The sequence below is a fragment of the Oratosquilla oratoria genome, chromosome 15, assembly GCF_046742065.1.
Source record: "Oratosquilla oratoria isolate Oo_2021 chromosome 15, ASM4674206v1, whole genome shotgun sequence".
Classification (NCBI taxonomy): Eukaryota; Metazoa; Arthropoda; class Malacostraca; order Stomatopoda; family Squillidae; genus Oratosquilla; species Oratosquilla oratoria.
In genome coordinates, this window is record NC_134791.1 from 4,468,653 (window position 1) to 4,481,152 (window position 12,500).

General features: G+C 41.6%; 1 protein-coding gene across 1 annotated transcript in view; it reads right to left on the reverse strand.

Moving 5' to 3' along the window:
• The window catches only part of LOC143032993 (uncharacterized), a 599,624-nt gene that overhangs the window by 67,947 nt on the left and 519,177 nt on the right, over positions 1 to 12,500 (reverse strand). The window contains exon 4 of the mRNA XM_076198187.1: positions 2,191 to 3,663. Within this exon, the coding sequence (XP_076054302.1) occupies positions 2,191 to 2,544 (354 nt within the window). The 5' untranslated portion in view covers positions 2,545 to 3,663. The remainder of the gene's footprint in view (positions 1 to 2,190; positions 3,664 to 12,500) is intronic.

A 12,500-nucleotide genomic window follows, 5' to 3' on the forward strand; every position in this document is an offset into this window, starting at 1 on the left:
CGTGAGACACTTAACACGAGGGACAGACAGACAGAGACAGAGAGAGATATAGATAGATAGATAGAGAGAGGGAGAGAGAGGGAGACTGAGAAAGAGAGAAAAAAGAGAGAGAATGTGGGATAGAGAGGGAGAGAGAGGGAGAGAGAGAAAGAGAGAATGAGAGAGAGAGAAAAGAGAGGAAGAGTGAGGGGGAGAGAGGGAGACAGAGATAGAAATGGAGAAGGAGGGAGGGAGGGAGGGAGAGAGGGAGAGAGGGAGAGAGAGAGAGAGAAAGAGAGAGGGGGAGAAGGAGAGATAGTGGATGAGGGATGAGAGAGAGAAGAGAGAGAGAGAGAAATAGAGGGAGAGAGAGAGAGAGAGAGAGAGAGAGAGATAGAGATAGATAGAGAGAGAGAGAGATAGAGAGAGAGAGAGAGAGAGAGAGAGATAGAGAGGGAGAGAGAGAGAGAGAGAGAGAAATAGGGAGGGAGAGAGAATGAGAGAGAGAGGGGGGGAGATAGATAGAGAGGGAGAGAGAGATACAGAAAGAGAGAGAGAGAGAGAGAAAGAGAACATCACGAATAAATAAAACGAAACAAGACCCAACCGGTTCGGTTTTCGACGCTTTGGCAATGCGTCACAAAAGGCCGCGTTGTAAACAAACCACATTTATTTTCGTCCGATAATTTGGTGATGAATACATTTGCATTTCAATTGGCGACGGAGAGAGAGAGAGAGAGCTCCTCTCTGGCGCCGTAATGATACCACAAAATTATGTTTTAATGACCCGAGACAAAATAGAACAGAAATTAGAGTGACACAGAAACGTGACGAAAATTTAACCAAAGAAGAGAAAATATAATATTAAGGAGAGAATGGTGTTAAGACAAATATAAGAGTAGAACGTGAAGACGGAAAAGAATCAAATTAAAGCAAATGTGGAAATGAAATATGAAGATGAAAGAAAATGAAAAAGAAAACATTAAAACGAAACGATGAAATTAAAAAACTAGACAGAAAAAGGTGAAACACAAAATATAATAAAGTGCGAAAACAAGAATAACGAAGTTAAACAGATTTTAAATAAATGACATTAAGTGAATATAAGGTAGGATAAATCAAGTCAAAATGAAATAGAATGAAATGAAGTAGAAGAAAATATAACAAAGTCGATTAATATCAAGTCGAATTTCTTTTTTTTCAGAATTAAGCTGTCGTCAAGAAGAAGGGGGAGTGGAGGGATGGGACAAGGAGGAGGAGGAAGAAGAGGAGGAAGAAGAGAATGAGAAAGAGGAGGGGAGGAGAAGGAGGAAAGGAGAGGAGGAGGAGGGGAGGAGAAGGAGGAAGTGAAGGAGGAGGAGGAAGAGAAAGAAGAGGAGGAGAAAGAAGAGGAGGAGAAGAAATAGGAGGAAGAAGAGAAGGAGAAAGAGGAGTGGGAGGAGGAGGAAGAAGAGGAGGAGGAAGAGAAGGAGGAAGAGGAGAGGAGGAGAAGGAGGAAGAGAAAGGATGAAAAGGAGGAAGGGAAGGAGGAGGAGGAGGAGGAAGAGGAGGAGGAGGGAGAGAAAGAGGAGGGAGAGGAGAAGGAGGAAGGGAAGGAGGAGCAGGAGGAAGAGGAGGAAGAAGAAGAGAAATAGTAGGAGGAGGAGGAGGAGGAAGAGGAGGAGAAAGAAGAGGAAAGGAGGACGAGGAGGAGGTGGAAGAAGAGGAGGAGGGAGAGAAGGAGAAAGAGGAGGGAGAGGAGCAAGAGGAGGAGAAGGGAGACGAGGAGGAGGAGTATGAGGAGTAGGAAAAGTAGGAGGAAGAGAAAGAGGAGAAGGAGGAAGAGGAGGAGGAAGAGAAGGAGAAAAAGGGGGGAGAGGAAAAAGAGGCGAAGAAGGGAGACGACGAATAGGAGGAGGAGGAAGAGTAGGAGGAAGAGAAAGAGGAGGAGGAGGGAGAGGAGGAGGAAGATGAGGAAAAAAGGGGGGACAGGAGGAAGAGGAGGAGGAAAAGGGGGAGAGGAGGAACAGGGGGAGAGGAGGAAGAGGAGGAAAAAAGGGGTGAGAGTAAGAAGAGGAGAAGAAGGTAGACGACGAGGAGGAGGAGGAGGAGGAGGAGGAGTAAGAGGAGTTGGAAGAGTATAAGGAAGAGAAAGAGGAGGAGGAGGAGGAGGAGGAGGAGGAGGAGGAGGAGGAGGAGGAGGAGGAGGAGTAGGAGTGTGTCCTTACTTACCGGCATCATAATCCTGTAGGTCTCCTTCCTGTTAGCCATCCAGGCCGAGTCGGTCTCATTTGCAGGATCCACCGTCGAAGAGAAGATCCCCAGCGTCCCGTTCAAGGTCGTACTTGAGGTGTTGAGGGCGTCATAGTCCACCTCCTGGCCCGTGGCTCCTCCTCCTCCTCCTCCTCCTCCTCCGAGGGGGAGACTTCCATAGACGGGAGTGCTCGGGGTGGAGGAAGACTCCAAGAAGTAGGAATGGAGGGGGTAGGAGGGAGAGGGAGCGAGCGAGGGGAAGAGGGTCATTAGGGGGTAGGAAGGGTCGTACAGATCATCGTATTCAGGGCTTAGGGCCATCCGGTTGTTCATGTTTGGAAACGGGGTTTTGGAGTTGTGTGCAACTTTTTTTTTTTTTTTTTTTTTTTTTTTCTTCTTCTTCTTGGAGGTCGGAAAAGTCGACTCAGTCAGAAGCTTCCGCGTTTCTTCGTGGCGTATGTTTTGGTTTGCACAGTTGATTTGTTTCTCCCATATTTCGTATTTGATCTCTTGTTACAAACACTGTCATGAGGAGTGCGCATAATAGCTAACAACGACAGCGAAAGTCCCAGAAGATATTTGCAAAATAATCTGAAAAAAAAATTATGAAAAATTTACATCTCAAAAGGATAAGGGCTTTTAGTTCATGTACTCACTCTTTGTTCAATCTATTAACATTTTTCTCTTCACACGATTGCGTGGTTGCCTCTAGTGCAACGAGGAAGTCACATCAACTAACCAGGATTAACTAACTTTATTCAGTTTAGAGTAATCTTGTAACTTATTATTTTCCATACAAATTTGTTCCTCACTTTCTGTTCAATCTATTAACATATTCCTCTTCACACGATTGCGCGGCTGCCTCTAGTGCAACGAGGAAGTCACACCAACTAACCAGGATTAACTAACTTCGTTCAGTTTGGAGTAATCTTGTAACTCACTATCTTCCATACAAATTTGGAACTCACTCTGTTCAATCTATTAACATTTCCCTCTTCACACGATTGCGCGGTTTTCACACGATTGCGCGGTTGCCTCTAGTACAACGAGGAAGTCACACCAACTAACTAGGATTAACTAACTTCGTTCAGTGTACAGTAATCTTGTAACTCATTATCTCCCATGCAAATTTATTACTCACTCTCTGTTCAATATATTAACATTTCCCTCTTCACACGATTGCGCGGTTGCCGCCAGGCCAACGAAGAAGTCACACCAACTAACCACGATTAACTAACTTCGTTCAGTTTAGAGTAATCTTGTAACTCATTATCTACCATGCAAATTTGTAACAGAGTTGTTGTTTTTCTACCCCAAGTTCGCACGCTGCACTGTCGTCTCATAACGTTATGAACTAAATAATAACATTATTTCCTCCAGGTCTTCGCTATCTTAAATTCTTCTTTTGTCTTCTTCTCTTTGGGATAGAAGAGCTGGTGGACGACGTTTTCTCTGCAAAGAGAAAGAGAGACAAGAGAGTTAGCACGAGAGATGTTTAATCAAGTGGAATGTTTGAAAATCGAGACATAATACGAAAAGGCATCAGTATTAATTACATGTCAACAATGATTAGTACTGCGCGTCAACGCGCGTGCACACACACACACACACACACACACACACACACACACACACGCACACACATACACACACACACACACACACACACACACACACACACACGCATACACACACACACACACGCACCCACATACACACACACACACACACACTCACATTCACACCTCCAAACTCACCCACATCTGTTTATATATATATATAAGTGGAGTAGGAAACACAGGAGTCTTAGTCTGAGTTTATCCCTGACTAGTTTGGCAGGTATGTTTTTTTTTTTCAAAATGCATACCTGCGAAACTAGTCAGGAATAAACTTAGACTAAGACTCCTGTGTTTCCTACTCCACTTACGTCAACCTGTCAGAATGTTTCAACATATATATATATATATATATATATATATATATATATATATATATATATGTATGTATGTATATATACATACATATGATGAAGGTGGAAAAAGAAGTCATGGGTCTAGTTCCGAGTTTTTTAGTTTATTCCTGACCGGTTTCGCTCTATGCTTCTTCTTCAGAAGAAGCATGGAGCGAAACCGGTCAGAAATAAAATAAAAACCTCGGAACTAGACCCGTGACTTCTTTTTCCACCTTCATCAACTTGTCACAATGTCCCAGCATATATATATATATATATATATATATATATATACATTTGGATTTATACATACATTATATACACATATGAATATATATACACGCAGCGCCTCTGCACGTTTCCATTCAAGGTTGGATGTGGACTGAAAACTGTGGAGGCGGAATGCACCCGAGAAAGGACAACATGATTACTTTTGGCCGCAACATCATATCACGCAATTTGGATTCCTATCGACTCTGGTTCAAGGGCCAGCCCCTGGCTCTTTGCCTTTCATTTCTGGAAAAAAAAAAAAAAAAAAAAAAAAAAAATAGTAATAATAATAATAAAATAAAATAAAATAAATATATGAATAAATAAAATAGTGTAAAATAAAATCAAATAATTAATAAATAAAATAAAATAATAATTAATAAAATAAATGAATAAAAATAAACAAATAAATAAATTAAATCCATTGTTAGAGAGCGTCCGCAACAAACACAAAATTTGAGTTTTCCGTTTTCGGAGTTCCGAGGCGCACCACACCTGTCAGCTGTTGGTGTGTGTGTGAAAAAGGGAGAATAAGAAAGTCGGTCTATATTCAGAGTAACTGTGCCCAGTGTATTTAAGTAAAGAAACACACACACGCAAACACATATATATGTGTGTATATATATATAAGAAAAGTTGCGCTCAACTTATATCTCTCTTGATAGCCTAGTTGGTAAGTTACTACGGCACTTGTCATGTGGATGCTGGGTTCGAGTCCTTGGCAGTACCGCATTTCAATTTCTGCATGTCGGCCTTTGATGGCTTAGAATTAAAGTACATTGTGGTTGTTAAAATGTATCTCTAATCACTAGGACCCATTCAGTGTTGTACATATATTTATATATATATATATATATATATATATATATATATATATATATATATAATATATACATATATATAATATATACATATATATGTTATATATATATATATATGTATATATATATATATATATATATATATATACTGTATATATATATGCGTGTATATATATATATGTATATATATATATATATATATATATATATATATATATATATATATGTATGTATATACACCAAGAGCTTTTTTCCCTTATAAAGGAGGTAACATGGATGGCGGGTCATCCCTGCATCCGTCAGCTGCCCCGAGTCAAACGCAATACAAATAGAATAAAAATTAAAAACAAAAACAGAAAACAAAGACACAAGGGGAGGAGGGGACTGTCAGTGCCGTGTCATCTTGGGTTTTTTCAGCTTAGGCGAATGATGCCTCGCGCCAAAAGACGGACTGAGTGGAGAGAGAGAGAGAGAGAGAGAGAGAGAGAGAGAGAGAGAGAGAGAGAGAGAGTGAGGGAGAGAGAGAGAGAGAGAGAGAGAGTGAGAGAGAGAGAGAGAGAGAGAGAGAGTGAGGGAGAAAGGAGAGAGAGAGAGAGAGTGAGGGAGAAAGGAGAGAGAGAGTGAGAGAGAGAGAGGGAGGAAAGGGAGATAGAGAGTGAGAGAGAGAGAGGGAGAAATGGGAGAGAGAGAGAGAGAGATAAAGGGGAGAGAGAGTGAGAGAGGGAGAAAGGTGAGAGAGAGAGAGAGGGAGAAAGGTGAGAGAGAGAGAGAGACAGAGGGAGGGAGAGAAAAAGAGAGAGAGAAAGAGACAAAGAGAGAGAAACTGCCTGACTTTGGATCCCTGGCCCTCATTATGAGTTGAAGATTATTTGTTTGTTTGTTTGTTTTACGACCTTTTCTCTGTTGGCTAGCGTCAGTACTTCCTAACTCATCATATCTGTACAACTTTGGCCATTTCGAGCAGTTCCCAGGCAACTTTATTTCTCTTTCCGCGATGAAGCGTTTTTTATTTATCCATGTTTTCTTATTTTAAGCTAACGTGGAACCTCGCATAACGAGCTTAGTCCGTTCGTGCGACTTAAACCGAAACGTTCGTTAACCGAGACAATTACAGGACAAGCGCACCAAAGCACCATTGAATCTGTGGGATTGCGTCTGTTCGTACCTCGAAGCATCGTTCGTTAAGGGAGACAAAATTGATTACATTTATTTATTAATTTATTTTAAGCTAAAGTGGAACCTCGTATAACGAGCTTAACCCGTTCGTGTCACTTAAACCGAAACGTTCGCTAACCGAAGCAAACGCGCCAAAGCACCAGTGAGCCGGCGGGATTGCCTGTATTCGTATACCGAAGCATCGTTCGTTAAGGGAGACACAAAATTGATTACAGAACTTGTTCGTTAACCAATTTGTTCCTTAACTGGGGCGTTCGTTATCCGAGATTCAATTGTAGTTCGAACCCGTTTCATTGTCCCTTTCCAAAGAATTACAAAGGCGGAGCATACCGACAGGAGACCTTTTGGTCCATATCAAGATCGGATGCAAAAAAAAAAAAAAAAAAAAAATGCTAAATAAATAAATAAATAAAGATATAATAAAGTCAATAATAATAGATCAAATAAATGCATAGGGTTCTCTCATTCAGCTGCCGTCAGGTGATTTTTTCGGCTGAGGAAGAAACCCCCCCCCCCCACCCTACCCCGACCCCGACCCTTGACATCGGATGAGTTAAGAAGACTAATTGCCTCTTACAGGACAGAGAACATGAAGCAAACACTCAAACAAACAAACAAACAAACAATTAATCACCAATTCAGAATTCAGAGCCAATGTTATGCGTGTGGAAGCCCGGATCTTTTTTTCTTCTTCCTCTTCTTGTTTGAAGAGCAAGATCTTTTGATTATCTTTCCCTGAAAACAATATTATCAAGCGGAATAACTAATAACAAAATTAACAAAAGAAACAAACTGTTTCATTCAGATGAGGGCAGATCCAACGCCCCACATCTATTCAGAGGACAACAAGACTCAACGAACCCGTGTATATATATATATATATATATATATATATATATATAAAATAGGACGCCTAATTAGGTCAGGAGACGACGCCCAGATTCTGCAGGATGACGTTAATAAGCTGTTAACATGGTCGGTGAAATGGCAAATGAACTTCAATATCTCTAAGTGTAGCGTGTTAAACGTAGGGCTACACAACCCCGAAAATAGATACAACCTAGATAACACGTTTTTAGAAAAATCTGAGTGCGAGAGGGACTTGGGAGTTCTGGTGAGTCCGGACCTTAAAACCAGGAAGCAGTGTATTACCGCCAGAAATAAAGCTAACAGCGCATTAGGCTTCATTGCTAGGACGGTAACGAATAGAAGTGCAGAGGTAATTATTAAACTCTATCTAGCAATAGTTAGACCCATCCTTGACTATGCGGTACAGTTTTGGTCTCCGTCCTACAGAATGGACGTAAATTCACTAGAATCAGTACAAAGAAGAATGACCAAAATGATACAAGGACTCGGAAATTTGCCTTACGAAGAGAGGCTTAGGCACCTAAACTTACACTCTCTGGAAAGACGCAGAGTGCGGGGTGATCTAATAGAAGTGTTCAAGTGGATCAAAGGCTATAACAAGGGTGATGCAAACAGGGTCATCATAATAAAACAACAGGGCAGGACTCGCAGTAATGGGTACAAACTGGACAAATTTAGATTTAAGAAGGAAATAGGCAAGAATTGGTTTACTAATAGGGTGGTTGATGAATGGAATAAACTTAGTAACCATGTAGTAAGCGCTGAAACTATCAGTTGTTTTAAAAAACGATTAGACAACTTTATGGATGGGGATGACAGGTGGTGATGGATACGGAGCTGCCTAGTGTAGGCCTTATGGTCTTTTGCAGTCTCCTTTATTTCTTATGTTCTTATGTTCTTATGTATATATATATATATATATATATATATATATATATATATATATATATATATATATATATATATATATATATATATGTGTGTGTGTGTGTGTGTGTGTGTGTGTGTGTGTGTGTGTGTGTGTGTGTGTGTGTGTGTGTGTGTGTGTGTGTGTGTGTGTGTGTGTGTGTGTATGTTTAAGACAGATTGAACATTTTTAGAAGCTCTGCCAAGGGATTCGAACCCTGACCTGTGCGTGCAACTAACACCACAGTCGGACGAAAGAAAGAGCTGAGTAAGTGAAACTGTATATTTCGATTGCTAACTCCAATCCTCTTCAGTTGTACTACTGAAGAGGATTGCAGTTAGCAATCGAAATATATAGTTTCGCTTACTCAAATCTTTCTTTCGTCCGATTGTGGTGTTAGTTGTGATTTACAAATATGTTACTAAATATTTCACCAGTGATATATATATATATATATATATATATATATATATATATATATATATGTGTGTGTGTGTGTGTGTGTGTGTGTGTGTGTGTGTGTGTGTGTGTGTGTATGTGTGTGTGTGTGTGTGCGCGCGTGTGTGTGTGTTTATCCTGGCTGACACCAGATAATTGCATTCACTCGAGGTAAATTGCTCGCATACTCACGGCTATCTTTATGCTAAAATAACAATAATAATGATAATAATAATAATAATAATAATAATAATAATAATAATAATAATAATAATAATAATAATAATAATAATAATAATAATAATAATAATAATAATAATAATAATAATAATAATAATAATAATAATAATAATAGATAAATAAAAATGAAATAAATAAATAAAATAAATGAGTAAATAAATCAATAAACGAAAGCATAAAAAGATAAATAGATAGACGAATATATGAATAAATTAAAAAAAAAAAATTGATACATAAGAATAACAAATAATAAAAGAATAAGCAAATAAATGAATAGAAAATAATTTGCAAATGAGACGAGAACATAAACAGATGATGAAAAGAAATAAAATGGGGCACATGAGAATGAGTTCTCATCCCGGGCGCAGTGGCAGCGTTCGCGGCCGCCACCATGGCGGTCTGAGTTCGAATCCCGCCCAGGGCTGAAATAATTTCAGTATCGCTGCGCTGTGAGTCGTTACTTCAACTCTCGTGGGCGGGGAGTTGGGTATGTGTGTGTACGTGTAAGGTCACAGCATTACCCATAGATCGGTCATATATGAGCTCTGAGCTCTCTTCCGGGAGGGTAATAGCTGTCGATCACGAATCCAACACGTGGTCCAAGACCATGGTGAATCATAAAGACGAGCTACAACATTCTTATCTGGAGAGACTGTTTGCCAAGCGGTAGTCCAGTGGATACCGTGTTGTACTCTTGAACAGGTAGTCGTGAGTTCGATTCCCGGGGCCCAATGTGTGCTTGCTGCGTTGGTTCCCGACAGCCCTGGTCAGGTGGGTAAGCAACCCAAGCACCGGCCTTAAAAAAAAAAAAAAAAAAAAAAACAAAAAAATATATATATATATGTATATATATATATATATATATATGTGAATAATTCGCTAGTGGACAGCGACATCAATCATACAATCTCCATGACCGTCGCGCAGAGGATTCGAACCACTGCCAATAGACCCAAGAGAGTCCACAGCACCCGCCTTTGACCACACGACCACAGACGATCTAAAAGTGTACGAACTCGTAATCTATCTGATTACCGATCTTGGGGACGTTGCTAACTGCCACCCATATAAACCTCTTTTTACCATACACCTAATCGCACCAGTGGGAATGGTAAGGACTAGAACGAATCCCCCTCACGCTTCTCGTCAACGTAACTATGTGAATAATTCGCTAGTGGACAGCGACATCAATCATACAATCTCCATGACCGTCGCGCAGAGGATTCGAACCACTGCCAATAGACCCAAGAGAGTCCACAGCACCCGCCTTTGACCACTCGACCACAGACGATCTAAAAGTGTACGAACTCGTAATCTATCTGATTACCGAGATTGGGGAGGTTGCTAACTGCCACCCATATAAACCCCTTTTTACCATACACCTAATCGCACCAGTGGGAATGGTAAGGACTAGAACGAATCCCCCTCACGCTTCTCGTCATCGTAACTATGTGAATAATTCGCTAGTGGACAGCGACATCAATCATACAATCTCCATGACCGTCGCGCAGAGAATTCGAACCACTGCCAATAGACCCAAGAGAGTCCACAGCACCCGCCTTTGACCACTCGACCACAGACGATCTAAAAGTGTACGAACTCGTAATCTATCTGATTACCGAGATTGGGGAGGTTGCTAACTGCCACCCATATAAACCCCTTTTTACCATACACCTAATCGCACCAGTGGGAATGGTAAGAACTAGAACGAATCCCCCTCACGCTTCTCGTCATCGTAACTATGTGAATAATTCGCTAGTGGACAGCGACATCAATCATACAATCTCCATGACCGTCTCGCAGAGGATTCGAACCACTGCCAATAGACCCAGGAGAGTCCACAGCACCCGCCTTTGACCACTCGACCACAGACAATCTAAAAGTGTACGAACTCGTAATCTATCTAATTACCGAGATTGGGGAGGTTGCTAACTGCCACAAATATAAACATCATTTTAACATACACCTAATCGCAGCAGTGGGACTGGTAAGGACGAGATCGAATCCCCCTCACGCTTCTCGTCATCATAACTATGTGAATAATTCGCTAGTGGACAGCGACATCAATCATACAATCTCCATGACCGTCGCGCAGAGGATTCGAACCACTGCCAATAGACCCAAGAGAGTCCACAGCACCCGCCTTTGACAACTCGACCACAGACGATCTAAAAGTGTACGAACTCGTAATCTATCTGATTACCGAGATTGGGGAGGTTGCTAACTCCCACCCATATAAACCCCTTTTTACCATACACCTAATCGCACCAGTGGGAATGGTAAGGACTAGAACGAATCCCCCTCACGCTTCTCGTCAACGTAACTATGTGAATAATTCGCTAGTGGACAGCGACATCAATCATACAATCTCCATGACCGTCGCGCAGAGGATTCGAACCACTGCCAATAGACCCAAGAGAGTCCACAACACCCGCCTTTGACCACTCAACCACAGATGATCTAAAAGTGTACGAACTCGTAATCTATCTGATTACCGAGACGTGAGGGGGATTCGTTCTAGTCCTTACCATTCCCACTGGTGCGATTAGGTGTATGGTAAAAAGGGGTTTATATGGGTGGCAGTTAGCAACCTCCCCAATCTCGGTAATCAGATAGATTACGAGTTCGTACACTTTTAGATCGTCTGTGGTCGAGTGGTCAAAGGCGGGTGCTGTGGACTCTCTTGGGTCTATTGGCAGTGGTTCGAATCCTCTGCGCGACGGTCATGGAGATTGTATGATTGATGTCGCTGTCCACTAGCGAATTATTCACATAGTTACGTTGACGAGAAGCGTGAGGGGGATTCGTTCTAGTCCTTACCATTCCCACTGGTGCGATTAGGTGTATGGTAAAAAGGGGTTTATATGGGTGGGAGTTAGCAACCTCCCCAATCTCGGTAATCAGATAGATTACGAGTTCGTACACTTTTAGATCGTCTGTGGTCGAGTGGTCAAAGGCGGGTGCTGTGGACTCTCTTGGGTCTATTGGCAGTGGTTCGAATCCTCTGCGCGACGGTCATGGAGATTGTATGATTGATGTCGCTGTCCACTAGCGAATTATTCACATAGTTACGTTGACGAGAAGCGTGAGGGGGATTCGTTCTAGTCCTTACCATTCCCACTGGTGCGATTAGGGGTATGGTAAAAAGGGGTTTATATGGGTGGCAGTTAGCAACCTCCCCAATCTCGGTAATCAGATAGATTACGAGTTCGTACACTTTTAGATCGTCTGTGGTCAAGGGGTCAAATGCGGGTGCTGTGGACTCTCTTTGGTCTATTGGCAGTGGTTCGAATCCTCTGCACGACGGTCATGGAGATTGTATGATTGATGTCGCTGTCCACTAGCGAATTATTCACATAGTTACGATGACGAGAAGAGTGAGGGGGATTCGTTCTAGTCCTTACCATTCCCACTGGTGCGATTAGGTGTATGGTAAAAAGGGGTTTATATGGGTGGCAGTTAGCAACCTCCCCAATCTCGGTAATCAGATAGATTACGAGTTCGTACACTTTTAGATCGTCTGTGGTCGAGTGGTCAAAGGCGGGTGCTGTGGATGGACGGTCATGGAGATTGTATGATTGATGTCGCTGTCCACTAGCGAATTATTCACATAGTT